Source organism: Macaca thibetana, chromosome 14, assembly GCF_024542745.1.
Source record: "Macaca thibetana thibetana isolate TM-01 chromosome 14, ASM2454274v1, whole genome shotgun sequence".
NCBI lineage: Eukaryota > Metazoa > Chordata > Mammalia > Primates > Cercopithecidae > Macaca > Macaca thibetana.
The window spans coordinates 117,014,875-117,034,925 of NC_065591.1; the positions used below are offsets into that span (position 1 = coordinate 117,014,875).

At 44.7% G+C, this 20,051-nt stretch overlaps 1 protein-coding gene and 1 pseudogene across 1 annotated transcript; both read left to right on the top strand.

The window, feature by feature from the left end:
* The first annotated feature begins 4,430 nt into the window (after positions 1 to 4,430).
* EI24 (EI24 autophagy associated transmembrane protein) lies at positions 4,431 to 20,042 on the top strand. The gene is made up of 11 exons (XM_050755722.1): positions 4,431 to 4,613; positions 7,459 to 7,569; positions 10,242 to 10,387; positions 11,275 to 11,335; positions 12,497 to 12,563; positions 13,175 to 13,299; positions 13,978 to 14,097; positions 15,447 to 15,558; positions 16,542 to 16,653; positions 17,679 to 17,753; positions 18,891 to 20,042. Exons 2-11 carry the CDS (start codon positions 7,528 to 7,530, stop codon positions 19,051 to 19,053), a joined length of 1,023 nt encoding a protein of 340 aa, XP_050611679.1. The 5' UTR covers positions 4,431 to 4,613; positions 7,459 to 7,527; the 3' UTR covers positions 19,054 to 20,042.
* Positions 9,691 to 9,790, top strand: LOC126936667 (uncharacterized; annotated as a pseudogene).
* Positions 20,043 to 20,051: the final 9 nt, after the last annotated feature.

Here is a 20,051-nt window from a genome sequence, read left to right on the forward strand (position 1 = left end):
ACACGCATGAGCCACCGTGCCCAGCCACTTATTTCATTTTATTTTTTAAATTTATTATTATTATTATTTTTTGAGACTGAGTCTTGCTCGATCACCCAGGCTGAAGTACAGGGGTATGATCTCAGCTCACTGCAACCTTTGTCTCCTGAGTTCAAGTAATTCTCCTGCCTCAGCCTCCTGAGTAGCTGGGACCCCAGGCATATGCCACCACACCTGGCTAATTTTTGTATGTTTAATAGAGATGGGGTTTCGCCATGTTGGCCAGGCTGGTCTTGAACTCCTGACTTTGTGATCTGCCTGCCTTGGCCTCCCAAAGTCCTGGGATTAAAGGCATGAGCCACCGTGCCCGGCCTTATTTTATTTTTTAATATAGTTTTATTTTAGACAGGGTCTTGCTCTGTCACCCAGGCCGGAGTGCAGTGATGCAATTACAGCTCGTTACGCCCTTCACATCCCTGGCTCAAGCGATCCTCCCAGGTAGCTCACGCCTGCTGGGATTACAGGTATGAGCCACCGTGCCCAGCCTGAATTTTCATTTTGATTAAAATAAGCAGCTGGGCATAGTGCCTCATGTCTGTAATCCCAGCACTTTGGGAAGCAGAGATGGGAGGACTGCTTGAGCTCAGAGTTCAAGACCAGCCCAGGCAACATGGCGAAACCCCACCTCTACTAAAAATACAAAAATTAGCCTGGTGCCCTGGCATGTGCCTGTAGCCCAGTTACTTGGGAGGGTGAGATGGGAGGATCAATTGAGCCCTGGAGGTTGAGGCTATAGTGAGCCGAGATCATGCCACTGCTCTCCAACCTGGGTGACAGAGTGAGACCCTGTCTCAAAAATAAAATAAAATAAAATAAGATAAAAAACTCAAAAGAAGAAAAAAAATCATTTAATTATAGTTCTTTGTAATAAATAGTTGAAGAGATTTACTCATTTGGGCAAAAGGATATTTTAATAATGTCTCCTCTTTATAATGTCTTTAGTGGAGAAGTAAATGAAGGGATAGATTTATGAGAATGGGACATTTGCAAGGCTATTCCTAGCTCTGTTTTTAGTGAAAATGAGATGCCTGCCCATGACTGAAACAAACAAGATAAAAGGCCTCCTCCCTATTGGAGTTTCCATACAGAAATCTTTTTTTTTTTTTTTTTTTTTTTTTTTTTTTTTTTTTTGAGACGGAGTCTCGCTCTGTCGCCCAGGCTGGAGTGCAGTGGCTGGATCTCAGCTCACTGCAAGCTCCGCTTCCCGGGTTTACGCCATTCTCCTGCCTCAGCCTCCCGAGTAGCTGGGACTACAGGCGCCCGCCACCTCGCCCGGCTAGTTTTTTGTATTTTTAGTAGAGACGGGGTTTCACCATGTTAGCCAGGATGGTCTCGATCTCCTGACCTTGTGATCCGCCCATCTCGGCCTCCCAAAGTGCTGGGATTACAGGCTTGAGCCACCGCGTCCGGCCCCATACATAAATCTTAGATTGATCCTTTACTTCCGGGCTTCTACTTACCTTTCGTGACTCTTCTGAATCCTTCATTCCCTTCTCTAATCTTGTTGGTTTTAATTTTTAGTATTCTCTTCCTTAAAGAGCACATAGGTTTCAGCAGGCTAGGAGTGGGGAGTAGTTTCTGGAATGTGGCTGGATGCTGGGCTAGGGTGTAAAGGTCAACGCCTCTCCAGTGCACGGAACTGGAGGAGAATCAGGAACCCTGGGTATTTGTTCTGCCACTGACCTTAACATCCGGGCTTCAGGTTAAGTCACTTAACATCTGGGCTTCTGATTCACCCCTAGTGGAGGTTGCAGTAAACAGCTTTTAGTTGTAAAAAAAAATCTGAGTTCTAGGCCAGGTGCGGTGCCTCATGCCTGTAATCTCAGCACTTTGGGAGGCTGAGGTGGGTGAATTGAGGTCAGGAGTTCAAAATTAGCTGGTCGTGGTGGTGCATGCCTGTAATCCCAGCTACTCAGGAGGCTGAGGCAGGAGAACTGCATGAACCCAGGAGATGGAGGGTGCAGTGAGCCAAGATTGCGCCACTGCACTCCAGCCTGGGTGACAAAGCAAGACTCCATCTCAAAAAAAAAATCCTATTCTATTATTATTTTTTCTTTTTTTTGAGACTGAGTCTGGCTCTGTCGCCCAGGCTGGAGTGCAGTGGCCGGATCTCAGCTCACTGCAAGCTCCACCTCCCGGGTTTATGCCATTCTCCTGCCTCAGCCTCCCGAGTAGCTGGGACCACAGGCGCCCGCCACTTCGCCCGGCTAGTTTTTTGTATTTTTTAGTAGAGATGGGGTTTCACCGTGTTAGCCAGGATGGTCTCGATCTCCTGACCTCGTGATCCGCCCGTCTCGGCCTCCCAAAGTGCTGGGATTACAGGCTTGAGCCACCGCGCCCGGCCAAAAAATCCTATTCTAATAGGTGATCCTAACACTAGTAGCTCTAAGCACAGCCAGAGTGGTGGAAAAAGGAAATGGAGATGGATATAACAGGTTGGGAATAGGGGAGAAAAGGTTATAGGTGAGGCTTGGTGTTCTGAAGGATGGGAGAATATGCCACCCCAAATTATACAACTTTGGGGCAAGGATTATTATTATTTTTTGTTTTGTTTTGAGACGGAGTCTCACTCTGTCAGCCAGGCTGGAGTCCAGTGACGTGATCTGGGCTCACTGCAACCTCCGCACCTGGGTTCACATGATTCTCCTACTTCAGCCTCTTGAGAGTAGCTGGGATTACAGGTGCCTGTCACCAGGCTTAGCTATGCCCAGTTAATTTTTTGTATTTTTAGTAGAGATAGGGTTTCACCAAGTTGCCCAGGCTGGTCTCAAACTCCTGAACTCAGGTGATCCGCCTGCTTTGGCCTCCCGAAGTGCTGTGAGCCATCCTCCCGGCCCACAAAGATTATGTTTAACTAAAACCATTTAAAAAACAAAAACTAGGCGGGGCATGGTGGCTCATGGCTGTAATCCTAGCACTTTGGGAGGCCGAGGCAGGTGGATCACCTGAGGTCAAGGGTTTGAGACCATCCCGGGCAACATGGTGAAACCCTGTCTCTACTAAAAATACAAAAACTTAGCCAGGCATGGAGGCAGAGGCAGAGGTTGCAGTGAGCCAAGATCATGCCATGGCATTCCAGCACTCTAGCCTGGGCAACCGGGCAAGGCTCCTTCTGGAAAAAAAAAAAAAAAAAAAAAAAAAAAAGATTGATAACTTCCGGACAGGGCGGGACTTTCATCCTTATCCCCCGTCGCTGGGAGGGGAAAGGGGCTGAATGTCAAATGGATCACCAATGGCCAATTGTTTAGTCAATCGTACTTATTTAATGAATCCTCCACAAAAATCCAAAAGGACAGGATTTGGAGGGATAACTTAACACAAAGACATTCCTGGAGCGTGGAGTGTGGGAGGAGAGCATCAAAGAAGACTCCTGCCTCTTCTCATACAACTGATCCTATGCATCTTTTCATCTATACCCTTTTTAAGATCCTTTCTAATAAGCCAGGAAAGGTAAGTATTTCCCTGAGTACTGTGAGCCACTCTAGCAAATTAATGAAACCCAAAGGGTGGATGGTTGGAGCCCCAGCTTGAAACCTGTTGGTCAGAAGCTCAGGGTACCTGAACTTATGACTGGTGTCTGAAGGGGAGAGTAGTCTTGGGACTGAGCCTTCAACCTGCGGGATCTGAGGCTATCTCCAGAAAATACATCACAATGGACTTGAATTAGGGCACACCCAGCTGGTGTCTCCTGCTTGGGGTGTGGGGGAAAACCCCACACATTTGATCACAGAACTCTTCTGTGTTGATCATGTTGGTGTGAGAGCAGAGGAAAAACGGTTTGAGTTTTTCCTCACAGCTTTTCTCTTGTTAATCTCTCATGTCAGTTTAATGCTCAGGCCCAGAGGAGAACCCCTAAAAGGGGAGAGGTAAAACTTTGCCTCCTTTCCAGTTCCATGCCAAGAAACTGCCCTTCCTGCGGTAGAACTGGACTTGTGGGATGGAGATGAGAACAGTGATTCTCTATCTCGTTTCATCTCAACCACTCCTTTGCCATCAGATTACACACACATAATGCAGCCGAATTGGATGGGAGCTTGTCCTATCCTGGATCATTGTGAGTGAAGCTTGATTTAAACCCGTCATTTCTTAGTAAACTTTACAGAAAATCTGCAATCAAATAAACCAAGGTGCCCTCTGTATTTTATTGCGCTCCTGTTACTAGTATTTCACAGGATTTTAGAAACGCAAGCAGCGCTATGGAGTCAATGGGGGAGGGCAAAGAACAGGAGAGATCTGTGAGAACGGGATCGGGGAGGAGGCGACCGGGAGGGGTGAGGGGTCCTCTCTGCCGCCAGGCGGAGCTGGGAGCCGGGCGACCCCGCACGCAGCGCGAGGAGCGACCCCGGACTGACTACATTTCCCAGTCTCCGTCGCTCCGCGCGGCCCGCCCCTCAGCTCTGGGCCCCGCCTCGTCGCGCCGGCTGCTTCTTCGCGCCGGCCCGACTTCCCAGCGGCCCCGTGCGGCCCGGGCATGCCCAGTGCGGGCGCAGCGGCCCCGGCCCTGGAAGCGCCCCGGCGGAGCGGGCCCGCGGTGGGCGAGGGGCCGGGCTGGAGCCGCGGCGGCGGAGCTGCGGGTAGGTGCGGCATCAGCCAAGCCAGGCCTCGGGACCGCCGCGCCGCCCATTCTGAGTGGCAGGGGCCGGGAGGGCAGGCAGGGCCCCAGCGTGGGTTGGTGGGGCTACCCGCGAGGACCCCTTGCGGGAAGGGGCCGGAGGGAGCGGGACGGGACCGGGCACATCCCCGGGCGAGGCTTCTCCAGGTGGGGCGCGGCTGTCTTTAGCTCCTTGTGTGACCGGAGGTGTGCGTGGTCCGCACCTCGTGCACAGTTGTGCCTAAGGAGGGAGACCAGTTTTCAGCCGAATTGCCTAGGAGCTGTGGGGAGATGGGCCCGAATGGACCCGTGGACTCAGAGGCAGCCCGTGGAGCCCCGTGGGAAGTGAGGATGTTTACCTTCCCTGTACCTGGAGTGGGCTGCGACAGCTTCCTGCTTGCCGAGACTTGGGTTTAGTGACTTACAAATAAAAGTGCAGGACTGTGCCTCAGCAGATGCTTATTAGCTTTTAATGAGTGTTAGGAATTTAATGTCATTTGTATTTCCAGGTTTGAGAGGTTATTTGTCCATGGGATGCTCGTGTTAAAAAAAAAAAAAATTGCAAAGCTTAAAAACAAGTCGACCGAGGTAACATTAGGACACCGGGTTCTGAGGTTCACTGTAGCTACCATTCATTTGCTGTCAGTCTGGGCAAGTCATTTAACTCCTGAGACTCGGTTCTCTCACCTGTTAAATGAACCAGATTCATCTTCATCTGTCTAGCTCAGCTGTAGGATTCCCCCTGTGTCATTCAGTCTCTGTGTGTGATCTCAAATTGTGGCAAGTTATTTTTCCCCATGCCTCACTTTTTGTTAGACTGGGTAATTCACCAAATATTCCTGTAGGAAGAATGTTAGGATCTAAGTATAAAAGTGAAGTGATTTACCCTTCATAGGCCACTCTTAGTCAAGAGGTGTCCTGCCACTTGGTACATGCAGAAACCAGGTGTTAGCTGGTCACGGATCAAATGACACAGCTGTTGTGGACTGAGGCAGAATGTTTCAGGTTCCCTGTCAGTACCCTGTGAGAAATCCAAGCCAAGTAATGGGCTTCCCTAAACCTCCCAGCTGGCTCACTTTAGTGGGGTTGTGTTTATATAGAATTTTAAGTGTTTTTCATGCTGTTGTGCCCTATTAGATGCAAGAAACCTATGAAGAAGTTTAGTACCCTTAATTTCCAGATGAGCAAGTGGCAGGTTAAGGCAGTGGATCTGTGAGTCTTTACAAACTAGTGTCGTGCATATCACTGAGCATTTGCTAGTCGATCTCAGCCGCCCTCACCTCAACCCTGAGAACACGTCTGTATGGCTGTACCTCGGCGATTGGAACTCTGAGGTCTTTGTTTTCAGGACGGAATAGTGGGAGTATTAACAGAAGCTTCTCACCCTAGAGACTTCTTTCCGAAGTGAGCCCATCTGTGTAGGATTTGACCTAAGGAGCAGAGGGTATATACAGTGTTGGGCAAATTGCCTTCCTACTGCCATATCCCCTGCTCTTCCAGTTCTGAATGGCATTAGTCCAGCTGGGTCAATGAGGAGCAGTTTGGTGAAGTGGTTAAAGGTCGGGGAAAGTGTGCTTATATTTTGAAATTTAAGGTTTGTACAAGCTGCTTGTGAAATTCTGTCTTTGTATTATGGTCATACCTCTTAAACTGAGAATACTGCAACTTGGTTTAGTGAGTGTTGAGAACTTTAGAATATCAAGTTCTTAAAAAATGCATGAAAGTGGGTTTTCTATTCATCTTAGAAGTCACCATAGATTAAATGAGAGAATAGTATATTAAATTTATACACATGAACTCTCAAGTTCTTAATTTTTGAAACTAGATACCCCATTCACCTGAGAAATAAAATGGGAAAGCCTTACTGTTTTAAAGACTGTTTATACATATGAACTTGAGGCCTAGTTTAAATTCCACTATTTATTGCATGTTTATTAAAATTATATCTGTATATATTTAAAATTAGAAAACATAGAAAAGACCAGCTGGGCGTGGTGACTCATGCCTGTAATCCTAGCGCTTTGGGAGGCTGAGATGGGTGGATCACCTGAGATCAGGAGTTCGAGATCAGCCTGGCCAACATGGTGAAACCCCATCTTTACTAAAAATACAAAAAATTAACCAGACGTAGTGGCAGGTGCCTGTAATCTCAGCTACTCGGAAGGCTGAGGCAAGAGAATCTCTTGAACCCGAGAGGTGGAAGTTGCAGTGAACCGAGCCGAGTATTGCACTCCAGCCTGGGCAACAAGAGCAAGACTGTCTCAAAACAAAACCAAACCAAAACAAAAAGACCATTAAAAAGACCTATTTGGAGGTTTTGGTAGCCAATTTCATGTCATACCTTAAACCTTACTGTGTGCCCGAGGGCTCTGTATGACTGAAGCACGTATGTAGTAATGTTTGTAAGAACTTTTATCTTACTCTTGTATTTTTATTCAAGTATTTGAAGGTATCCAGCAAATATAAAAATTGCTTAAGATACTGAAATGTAATTATCATCCATCTCCAAACCCTCAAAAGTGCTTAGAATGTGTAGGAGGGATAGTTAGGGGCATTGAGGTTCAGAGGTTACTGGTCAAGAGCACATTGTAAAAATGTAAAATGTAAAAATGAAACGGTGTAAACTGTAAAACCGCTTGTAAAAATGAAAGGGTAGTGAGTGGTTTAGAAAAAAATTAGGGATTTTAGGTTTCAGCTGTACACGAATAGCTTCACTTGATTCACTCTATAGAGCTACAAGTATGTGAGGTCATCATGTGGAAATGTGCAGGAAGTAACTTATCTTTAAAATAAATATTTTGCCCCCATTATGTTCCATCTGTTTCCAGATCCTTCATGATGAGAGATTTGGGGACACTTCTCTCTCCTCTGTGTAGCTGATAGTTTGGTGGTGAAGAATGGCTGACAGTGTCAAAACCTTTCTCCAGGACCTTGCCAGAGTGAGTACATCTTGTTTATAGGAATTCATCTCTTGGCCTTTTTATTTTGCTGAAGGAACCATCTAGGAAATCCTGTAGGGTTTTTGGAACTTTTATCATATTTCTTGGGCTCTTTACATACAGGTTATTATTCTAGACCACACTACTCAGAGATAGGTATTGTTCTACATCTTGTAGACACTCTTGCTTGGAAGACCTCCTCAGTGGATGTCTCCAGTATTGGGTTGGAACCCTGGTCACCTTGGCTTCAGAGCTTTTTTTTTAAACTTTTTATTTTGGAATGTGTTTAGATTCACAGAAAAGTTATAAGGTAGTATAGAGAGTTCCTATATATCCTTCATCAGCTTCCCTTAATGTTAACATATAACCGTGGTACATTTGCCAAAACTAGGAAATGAACATTGATACAGTACTATCACCTAAACTAATTAATTCAAATTTAAATTAGAGAACTTTTTTTTTTTTTCTCCCCAAATTTTTCGTATATTTAAAAAATTTTTAAAGTAGAGATGGGGTTTTGGCATGTTGCCCAGGCTGGTCCCAAACTCCTGGGCTCCAGTGATCCGCCCGCCTTGTCCTCCCAAAGTGCTGGGATTAAAGGCATGAGCCACTGCACCCAGCCGGAACCTTTTTTCTCCCCATTCTACAGACTGTGCAGGTGAGGGGGATACTCTAGGAAAATGCCCTGTAAAGATCTGGTTAGGACCCAGTCATCCAAATTACCAATAGCACAAAAGTCTGCTACTTTTAATGTATGTCTGAAGCCTAATAATGTCCCAGTTGTAACCCCCTCTTATATATCCACTAGCATGAGAGAGGCCAATTCTTGGAGTGGGGAGGTTCATTCTTTAGTGAGAGAGTTTAAAAGGTTACCTTTATGGCCCGGGGAAGTGGCTGACACCTGTAATCTCAGCACTTTGGGAGACCAAGGAGGGAGGACTGCTTGAATCCAGGAGTATGAGGCAGCAGTGAGCTATGATGGTACCAGTGCACTCTAGCAGGGCAAGAAAGTAAAAAGGTTATTACTTTTGAGTAAAAAAGAGATTGAAAGAGTATCCTACAAGGTCTAAAAAGACTTTATGCATATGATGTACTATTTTTTTTTTAAGACAGAGTCTCACTGTGTCACCTAGGCTGGAGTGCAGTGGTGCAGTCTCAGCTCACTGCAACCTCCACTTCTTGGGTTCTAGCAATTCTCCTGCCTCAGCCTCCCAGGTGGCTGGGATTACAGGCACACATCACCACATCTGGCTAATTTTTGTATTTTTAGTAGAGATGGGGTTTCACCATGTTGGCCAGGCTGGTCTTGAACTCCTGACCTCAGGTGATCTGCCCGCCTCAGCCTCCCAAAGTGCTAGGATTACAGGTGTGAGCCACCATGCCCAGCAGCATATGATCTACTTTTAACATCTTTACCTTGTTGTCTTGCCATTTATGGGCTATAAAATTTCAACCCTCCCAGCCTGGACAACATAGCAAAACCCCCTCTCTACTAAAAATACAAAAAAAATTTAGCCAGGCATGGTGGCACATGCCTGTAATCCCAGCTACTCAGGAGGCTGAGGCAGGAGAATCGCTTGAACCTAGGAGGTGGAGGTTGCAATGAGCCGAGATCATGCCACTGCACTCCAGCCTGGGCGACAGAGCAAGACTCTTTAAAAAAAAAAAAATTCAACCCTGTGTTGGTTCTACAGTGTGCTATTTACATGTTTCTCTGCCCCACTGGACTGTAGATGTCTTAGAGGTGGGGATCCTATCATCCTAGGATGTCCTAGGCCCTCAGCCATTTGAACTTAATTATCTTAGATAGTTGGAGTTTCCTGAGTTAAAAGCAAAATCAGGAGTAAAAATTACTTAGACAAAAAAGATCAAAGGCACACTGTGCCAATTTATGCTCCTGTCAACAGATAATACATCAACTTGCCCATTTCTCTGTATTCCAGCTATTATTTCTAAAATTCGTTTTGTCTGATAACAGTAGGCGAGAATGCTATCCATTCTTAAATCCAGCTTGGCCATTGCTTCCAGAATAACTTTTTCTGCCTTCTCATGAAGTTGAATGCCCCAGTGCTAACACTCTACTTGGGCCATACATCTGTTGTGGCACTTATTAAACTATGTGTGCTTGCTTCTGCAGCACATGTACTAAAATTGGAACAATACAGAGATTAGCGTGGCTCCTGTGCACGACACACAACTTCATGAAATGTTTCATATTTAAAAACATTTTTTTAAAAAACCTTCAATGTAATTTTTTGGTTTACTTGTGTGCTTCTCCTACTAAGTTATAAGCTTCTCGAACACTTTATATGACAATATACAGCTTATTGAAGATACTCAGTACATGGGTGGGAGATGGATGCATGAGTGAATTCTTAGCCTTTGGGAGGCTGAGGCAGGAGGATTGCTTGAGGCCAGGAGTATGAAACCAGCCTGATCAACATGATGAGACCACCATTGCTACAGAAGAAAAATTTAAAAGCCACGTGTGGTGGCGCACATCTGTATTCATAGCTCCTTGGGAGGCTGAGGCAGGAGGATCATTTGAACCCAGGAGTTGGAGGCTGCAGTGAGCTATGATTGAGTCATTGCACTATAGCCTGGGTGACAGAGCAAGACCCTGTCTCAAATAATAATAATAATGATAATGATAATGATATCCTTTTCTACAGGGAATCAAAGACTCCATCTGGGGTATTTGTACCATCTCAAAGCTAGATGCTCGAATCCAGCAAAAGAGAGAGGAGCAGCGTCGAAGAAGGGCAAGTAGTGTCTTGGCACAGAGAAGAGCCCAGAGTATAGAGCGGAAGCAAGAGAGGTAAGGAGTGCATGCCTGATACCAAAATGTCCAAGGGAGGGAAGACGCTACATAGTGACTCAATGTTTCCGTACCACTTCATTTCTTTTGTGCTTTTTCCCAGAAAAATGTTGCAAGTGATTCCCCCCCCCTCCCCCCGCCGACATTGACTTAAACTAGGCTCTAACAATCATCCTTGCTAAAAATGTCATGGTGTTAAATCAGAATGCTGAATAGAGAACCAAAAAATATTATTTGGTTTGATAGATACGTCTAGGGAAGCCTGTGTGGATTTATGTATTAATAGAAGAACCCCAGCCCCACACTTTCTCTTTTAATCTTTTCCAACATCAGACTTTAAATTATTTTTCTTTTAAAAGCTGGTTTCCCAGAAATATATATATATATATATAATATGTGTGTGTGTGTATATATATATATATGTACATATGTATCTTTCTTTGGAGACAGAGTCTTGCCCTGTCACCCAAGCTGGAGTGCCGTGGTGCAATCTCAGCTTACTGCAGCCTCTGCCTCCCAGGTCCAAGCAATTCTCCTGCCTCAGTCTCCCAGCTAGCTGGAAATACAGGTGCACACCACCACACTTGGCTAATTTTTTGTATTTTTTAGTGGAGACAGGGTTTCACCATGTTGGCCAGGCTGGTCTCGAACTCCTGACCTCAGCTGATCTGCCTACCTCAGCCTCCCGAAGTGTTAGGATTACAGCCATGAGCCACTGCACTTGACCATTTTTTTATTCTTTTCTCATTGACTGACATTAGAACATTGGGAGAACATGAGGTACTGAAAAATAATACAGTACCCACAAAAGATATAAAACAAACTACTGAATGACAATTAGGAAATAACTTATGCCTTATAAACTAAATACATGTGATCTTTTCCAGTGAGCCACGTATTGTTAGTAGAATTTTCCAGTGTTGTGCTTGGAATGGTGGAGTGTTCTGGGTAAGTTCTTCTTTAAATTCCAGGGGCCTTACAAGCATCTTCAGATTGTTGCTGGGTTGATAGCTATGAACTGTTTTCTTGAAACACTAAGACAAATAGCTTTCATCTGCTGATGTACACTTAGGAATATAACTCAGGAGTCTGTGCATCTGCAGCGATTTTATTCCCACTCGAGAAAGCACACTTGTATGTAAGCAAACGTCACAGTTAGCCCTGAATATACACTTGTATTTTTGTTTCTAAAATGACTCATTCACAAGTGTTATAGGTAGCAGTTTCTCTTGACGCTGTCTAGACATTTTAAACTGCTAACAGCAATTATGGGGGATCAGGGGAAGGGCAGATACGGCTAGACAAGAACAAGGTTCTCCCTGCTTCTGCTTATGGTGATCAACAAGAACTAATTTGCATTGAAACCTATAGCAGAAAAGATTGCCTACTATTAACTGAGAACCCCAGTGCAGGCTTAACTGAAATTTGGGTACTTTGAAGAATGGATAAATATTTCTTTTGACTTAGAATTTAATTCATCACATCTTAATCTAAACAATTCACAGATGTTTTCAGATGTTAGCTTTAAATTTAATTAATATGTATTCCTGTGTACTTAGTACATGCCTGTATTTTGGCCTGAATACTACTTGAAATGTTCCTCTATGCCCCCAAAAGTTTCATTGTTTTATAGGTAGTGTCAAGTTTGTATCTCAATTGGAGTGTTGGGAAACAGAAATAGATCCAGTTTTGATGCTTTTTCAGGCCTCCTGATTTATTTTTTTATTGTTTTGAGATGGAGTCTCACTCTGTTGCTCAGGCTGGAGTGCAGTGTCATAATCTTGGCTCACTGCAACCTCTTCCTCCCGGGTTCAAGCGATTCTCCTGCCTCAGCCTCCCCAGTAGCTGGGATTACAGGTGTGCACCACCACACCCGACCAATTGTTGTAATTTTAGTAGAGACGGGGTTTCACCATGTTGGCCAGGCTGGTCTCGAACTGACCTCAAGTGATCCGCCTGCCTCGGCCTCCCAAAGTGAGCCACTGCACCTGGCCTAGGCCTCCTGATTTATAAAAGGCACTCCCATCTATGAAATCATTACACTAAAACTTGAAGCTCCTGTTTTAAAGACTGGATTTTGATGTTTGCCTTGTTGCTTCTTTTCTTTAGTTCAGTCTCCTCTTGTTTTATCGAGTATTTATTCCTGTGCTTCAGTCAGTAACAGCCCGAATTATCGGTAAGTATATACCCCGCTCCTTTACTGTTGGGGACGGAGTAGGAGATGATGTTTCAGTCTCCCTCAGTTTACTGAACATTTCCTGTGTACCAGGAGCTTTCACTGTTTATTTTCTTTTTTGTTGTTTTATTCTTTTTAAAAATGTATATTTAGTTATTCTCCTAGAGCCTTCAGATGAGATTGTTCGCTGTTTTTTAACTCAGGCCTTTCAGCAGCCCTTTATGATGGATACTGTTATTCTATCCATTATGAATGAGGAAATGGAAGATACCTAGGTTAAACCATTAGTAAGTGGCAGAGCTGAAACTGAAACCCAGATGGTATCCTGCAAATAGTGTACTGGTAATCACTGTGGCATCTCGTTACCATCATGTAAGCAGATTTGTGTCAACATAAGCAGCACATATCTATGGCTTCTTTGAATTGGAATTGTGGCTAGAATGTGGTGTGTCCTTTATGAGTTAGACTCACTGAGATGGGTATAGTGATGTGCTGGCAAGAACTAGAAAGATCCAGGAGGAGACAGAGAATAGTCACGAGATGGGGGTTCCGCATTTGGTCTTCTGTGTTTCCATTTCTCCATTTCTAATAACTCGTTTTCTCTCTCTTAGGTGACCCATCACTACATGGAGATGTTTGGTCGTGGCTGGAATTCTTCCTCACGTCAGTTTTCAGTGCTCTTTGGGTGCTCCCCTTGTTTGTGCTTAGCAAAGTGGTGAATGCCATTTGGTTTCAGGTAGGTCCAAGGCAGAATGGAGTCTGGGTCCCGCAGCATGGTTGGTTGACAGGTGACAAGTTTCAGCCTGTGAAGTTAGTGGGCATATAGGGGGACCTGTTTTTCAGCCTTAATGTTTCTTAGCCAAGCAGCCAGTAGGTGATCTTTGTGTTCTTATAGAATGGAATTATTGTCTCAGCATCTCATTGGCAGATGTCTGGTGCCTCTTTTTTTTTTGAGACAGAGTCTCTGTCGCCCAGGCTAGAGTGCAGTGGTGGGATCTTGGCTCACTGCAACCTCTGCCTCCCGGGTTCAAGCAGTTCTCCTGTTGCAGCCTCCCGAGTAGCTGGGACTACAGGCACGCGCCACCATGCCTGGCTAATTTTTTTTTATATTTTTGTTAGTGACAGAGTTTCACCATGTTGGCCAGGCTGGTCTCAAACTCCTGACCTCCCAATCTGCCCACCTTGGCCTCCCAAAGTGCTGGGATTATAGGCGTGAGCCACCGCATAAGGCAGCAATCCTCCTACCTTAGCCTCCTGAGTAGCTGGGACTATAGGCACATGCCATCACACCCAGCTTATTTTTAAATAAGCCTTTTCTTAACTGGCATCTCTAGTGGCAGACCAGTGGTCTTAGCTTTGGGGATGTATATCAAGGCCATTTAATTCATGTTTTGGTACACTTTCTCTGTTACAGGATATAGCTGACCTGGCATTTGAGGTATCAGGGAGGAAGCCTCACCCATTCCCTAGTGTCAGCAAAATAATTGCTGACATGCTCTTCAACCTTTTGCTGCAGGCTCTTTTCCTCATTCAGGTGAGACTGACCTTCTGGGCATATGGGCAGCTTTATTAAAAAGAAAAACTGTTTCACTAGTGGGAGCTTCACAAAGACAGAGTATTATATTTATGCAGAGTATTATATATATGCTGGTGGGAGGTAATGATTTTTAAATCTTTTTTTTTTTTTTTTCACAGAAATGAGAATTTTAAAATTACATTATAAAATTATAAGAAACATGAATTTACCTGCCCTTTTCTGCTACTCTGGTTATTCTCCAGTCCTGCCAGGTGGAAACTGTTTTTTTCTTTTTATAGTTATGCCTAACTTTTTTTTAAAGAGACATGGTCGGCTGGGCACGGTGGTTCATGCCTGTAATCCCAGCACTTTGGGAGGCCAAGGCAGGCGGATCACCTAGGGTCAGGTGTTTGAGACCAGCCTGGCCAACATGGTATAACCCCGTCTCTACTAAAAATACAAAAATTAACTGCGTGTAGTGGCACATGCCTGTAATCCCAGCTACTCCGGAGACTGAGGCAGGAGAATCACTTGAACCCAGGAGGCAGAGATTGTAGTGAGCCAAGATCATGTCATTGCACTCCAGCCTGGGCAACAGGAGCAAAGCTGTCTCAAAAAAAAAAAAAAGACAAGACAGGGTCTTATTTTATCACCTAGGCTGGAGTACAGTGGCACAATCATACCTCACTGTAGCCTCAAACTCTGGGCTCAAGCAATCCTTCTGCCTTAGCCTCCTGAGTAGCTGGGACTACAGGCACATGCCATCATGCCCAGCTTATTTTAAAAATTTTGTTGGCCAGGCGCGGTGGCTCAAGCCTGTAATCCCAGCACTTTGGGAGGCCGAGACGGGCGGATCACGAGGTCAGGAGATCGAGACCATCCTGGCGAACACGGTGAAATCCCGTCTCTACTAAAAAAATACAAAAAACTAGCCGGGCGAGGCGGCGGGCACCTGTAGTCCCAGCTACTCGGGAGGCTGAGGCAGGAGAATGGCGTAAACCCGGGGGGCAGAGCTTGGCAGTGAGCTGAGATCCGGCCACTGCACTCCAGCTCGGGCGACAGAGCCAGACTCCGTCTCAAAAAAAAAAAAAAAAAAAAAAAAAAAAAAAAATTTGTTGTAGAGTCAGGGTCTCAGTATGTTGCCCAGTCTGGTCTTGAACTCCTGGCCTCAAGAGATCCTCCCGCCTCATCCTCCCAAACTGTTGGGATTACAGGAATGAGTCACTGTGCCCACCCTGCACCCGGCCTTTTACAAACTTGAGAGGCAGCTAGGAAGCTGTCTCAGACAGTGATGATTGGAGAGTGGCAGGTGAATGGTGCTAGGTTTCCGAGGCTTGGGATTAAGATTTTCCATATTTGTTCTTCAGGGAATGTTTGTGAGTCTCTTTCCCATCCATCTCGTCGGTCAGCTGGTTAGTCTCCTGCATATGTCCCTTCTCTACTCACTGTACTGCTTTGAATATCGTTGGTTCAATAAAGGTAAGTTCATCTAAAGAAGTCCAGAAAATGGAGGCCCAGTTTGAAAATGCTACTGCTAAGCAGACTTCTTAAACTACTCAATAGTCAGGCTCTTAGCAAACCTTCCTTTGAGGGAAGCAGCCTCATTGGCAAGAGGGAGCTTACCTTTGGCTTAGTGGGTTTAACTCTCAACTTTGAGGCTGGGGGATGTGGTAGTATAGCATTATCTTTTTGATGCTTAACATGGTATATCTCTGACTGGGTTGTAAGATGGCATAAATGAGCACGAGTTGCTCTAAATTAGAGAAATCAAATTGATGTCAGCATCTGGATCCTTTTGGGGTTGTTTTAGAAAGACCTTCAAGTATTTACCAGGGTGTGCGTGGTTGAAAGAGGTTAACTGATACTTACAGAATGGCATCCTTTTGATTTGCTATCTTGTTTAGTTCCAGACTAATCCTGACAAAGGATGCTGGTGCTGAAATTCTTAATTCACTTAGCCTGTCAGCTTTGAAGTTATGATTATGGAATTCTAAAAAACTTTGCATGCTTTATATCGGATTTGTACACTTCTAATTTATATGCTATAACTCTGTTCTAAATCTGTACCTAGGCTGGGTGTGGTGGCTCACACCTGTAATCCCAACACTGGGAGGCCGAGGCAGGCGGATTGCCTGAGGTCAGGAGTTCAAGACCAGCCTGGCCAATATGGTGAAACCCTGTCTCTACTAAAAACACAAAAATTAGCCAGGCGAGGTGGCGGGCACCTGTAGTCCCAGCTACTCGGGAGGCTGAGGTGGGAGAATCGTTTGAAATCTGGAGGTGGAGATTGCAGTGAGCTGAGACTGCACCACTGCACTCCCACCTGGGCATCAAAGCAAGACTCCATCTCAAATAATAATAATAAATCTGTACTTAAAGCTCATGGTTTGTCTACCATAGTTATTTAGTCACTTGACTAAAAGGAAATAGAATATCTAATTGTATTGGCTTTCTTGTTTTAGGAATTGAAATGCACCAGCGGTTGTCTAACATAGAAAGGAATTGGCCTTACTACTTTGGGTTTGGTTTGCCCTTGGCTTTTCTCACAGCAATGCAGTCCTCATATATTATCAGGTAATTTGGCTAGAGGGATTTGAAGGAGACTAGTAAAAATAAAAATTCATGAAGTCAGTACCTTTTGCTTGCTTGGTTCTGTTTCGCATTCCACACTGTCATTTGTCCGTCAGGAAACCTGCAGGGTGTTTCTGCATTTGTTAGCATGAAGATCTAGTCTGAATGTCCCTATATCCCATTATCCCGTATTATTTTTCTATGTTGCCTCCTGGAGCAATTTTTCTTTTTTCTTTTTTTTGAGACAAAGTCTCACTCTGTCACCCAGGCTGGAGTGCAGTGGCGCAATCTCAGCTCACTGCAACCTCCGCCTCCCGGATTCAACTGGTTCTCCTGCGTTAGCCTCCCAAGTAGCTGGGATTACAGGCACCCACCATCACGCCTGGCTAATTTTTGTGTTTTTAGTAGAGATGGGGTTTCACTATTTCGGCCAGGCTGGTCTTGAACTCCTGACCTCAAGTGATCCACCTACTTTGACCTCCCAAAGTGTTCAGATTATAGGCATGAGTTACCACACACGGCCCTGCAGCAATATTAAACATGCCCAGTGCTTAAAAAAATCTTCTTGTTCTTTTTGAAAGATGTGTTTGATGGGCTGGGCGCCACGGCTCACGCCTGTAATTCCAGCACTTTGGGAGGCTGAGGTGGGCAGATCACCTGAGGTCAGGAGTTCGAGACCAGCCTGGCCAACATGGTGAAACCCTGTCTCTGCTGAAAATACAAAAGTTAGCCGGGCATGGTGGCGCACACTTGTAATCCCAGCTACTTGGGAGACTGAGGCAGGAGAATCGCTTGAACAGAGGAGGCGGAGGTTGCGGTGAGTTGAGATCTTGCCACTGCACTCCAGCCTGGGTGACAAGAATGAGACTCCGTCTCAAAAAAAGAAAAAAAAAGTTTGAAATATTGAGGTTTCATCAAGCCATAATATTTACACTGGAAGCAAAAGAACTTGGAGCTTCTGTCTTCTTCAAAGTCATGGCTGTTATGAAGGTGACTAATTATTTCTTTTTTTTTTTTTTTTTTAACAGTGGCTGCCTTTTCTCTATCCTCTTTCCTTTATTCATTATCAGCGCCAATGAAGCAAAGACCCCTGGCAAAGCGTAGTAAGTATTAGCCAGTGATGAAGTTTTTGCGGTGTAAAGGATTGGGGCTGTAACACCACAGTTATGTCAGTGAGGCTTTAAAAAAAAAAAATTCTCACATTGTAGGAATATCTTAATGTAAGGTTTAATGAGACAGAAACACTTCTGGTATATAACCCACACTTTTCTCCATGCATATATGCACATGAGTGTGTGTGTGTGTGTGTGTATATATATACACACACACACACACTCTTCCAAAATTGACCTCATTATACATATTCAAGTAGAGGGCCGTATGACCTGGCCACATGAGTTTATTGATAACACTAGTAAAATATACCTTAAAATAAGTTTTTAGCAATAATAACAATAGCATTCTAAAAGTTTTATCACTTCAAAGAAAAGCTCAATCAATCTTTGATCAATTTTGGTTAAGTCAGTGTGGATACTTGTATTAGAGACTTAGGTCTGCTTTGGGTTTTTGTATGCTCTTGCTATATAGCAGAGCTCACTGTTTATCTTAAGAGGAATATTTGACTTTGTTTTGAAACTCTTCTTCCTGCAACCACAGATAGCATATGACACCTTCAGACATAGCTTGAAGCCTGTACCCCGAAGTGAGCCATAGAAAAGTACTTCTCAAATCAGAATTAATCTAAAGTATAACTATTTCCTGTAAGAGCCATAATACTTCAACGCTGGTGACTGCATTACATTCATGGCAGCAGCAGGGCCCAGTGCATTCTTTTTTTTGAGACGGAGTCTCGCTCTGTCGCCTAAGCTGGAGTGCAGTGGCGCGATCTTGGCTCACTGCAACCTCCGCCTACCAGGTTCAAGCGATTCTCCTGCCTCAGCCTCCTGGGTAACTGGGATTGCAGGTGCATGCTACCATGCCCTGCTAATTTTTTTCTCAAGTGATCCACCTGCTTCAGCCTCCCAAAGTGCTGGGATTACAGGTATGAGACACCATGCCCAGCTCCAATGCATTCTTTAGTTGCTTGTTCCATCCGTGTATCTAATATCTGTATTTCCTTGATCAAGTTTCATTTGTCTTGTCTTTCCCTTTGTAGTTTTAAATTTAATGTCAAGTTGTCAAATAACAGAAATAATTCTGAGTAACTGGGGAGCTAACAGGTTGGGTTTCTTGCCTTTTAGTCTCTTCCAGTTGCGCCTCTTCTCCTTGGTGGTCTTCTTAAGCAACAGACTCTTCCACAAGACAGTCTATCTGCAGTCGGCCCTGAGCAGCTCCACTTCTGCAGAGAAGTTCCCTTCACCGCATCCATCACCTGCCAAACTGAAGGCTGCTACAGGCCACTGAGTTGCCTGCCATCCAAAGGGGATGGGCGGGATTGGAAGAAAGCTGTGGCAGCTCTTTTCCCTGTTCACCTCCCCCTGCCAGGGAAGGCAGGACCCACTCTGCCAAGGGCCCTCTGCGTATTCCCTTCTCTCTGAGGAATTGAAATTTTTGTCTCTGGTGCACGTAAGGCAGAATGTTCCCTGACACCAGTGTGTGGATTTTTAACATCACCGTGAGTCTGAAAGGACCACAAGTTTTTCTGCAGCTATTTTCTAGCATTTGCCAGTCCCTGTGCCTGGACTGATTTGAATACTTTGTTTTTCTCCCTGTGCCATTTACCCTTCCACCTTTCCATCCTGCCTTCTACCACCCTTGGATGAATGGATTTTGTAATTCTAGCTGTTGTATTTTGTGGATTTGTTATTTTTGTTGTTTTTCTGTGAAGCACATACATTGGATATGGGAGGTAAAGGAGTGTCCTAGTTGCTCCTGGTCACTCCCTTTATAGCCATTACTGTCTTGTTTCTTGTAACTCAGGTTAGGTTTTGGTCTCTCTTGCTCCACTGCAAAAAAAAAAAGAAAAAAAAACCCTGAAGAGATGAGATAGGAGGAAAGACCTCACAGCCAGTTCTGCTGGGTTTTGAGGAGTGATTTTCTTTCTTCCCCTTGAAGGGGAAAAAGCTATTTTCACTGGTACATTTAAAGTCCCCCAACTATGGGGAGGTACCAATTCTGGACAAGTGCCACTGCAACAACACTAAACCTGAACTTTTCAACTCCGTTGGGGGTGGGAGGCGGTGGGCAGAAATTTACTATTGGCCACTGCCAGGTCTGTTTCATATTTCAAAGGAATATTGGGTGCTGCAAATAGGAACTGAAGGGGTAAATGTATTAAACCTGTGATTGGTTGTTTTCCTGTCATTTTAAGAGACTAAATGTGGGGGGCAGATGTCAAAATACTTGTACAATTTTAAAATGTCACAATTAAACGTGAGCTGGTTTCCCACAAAGTGTGTAAT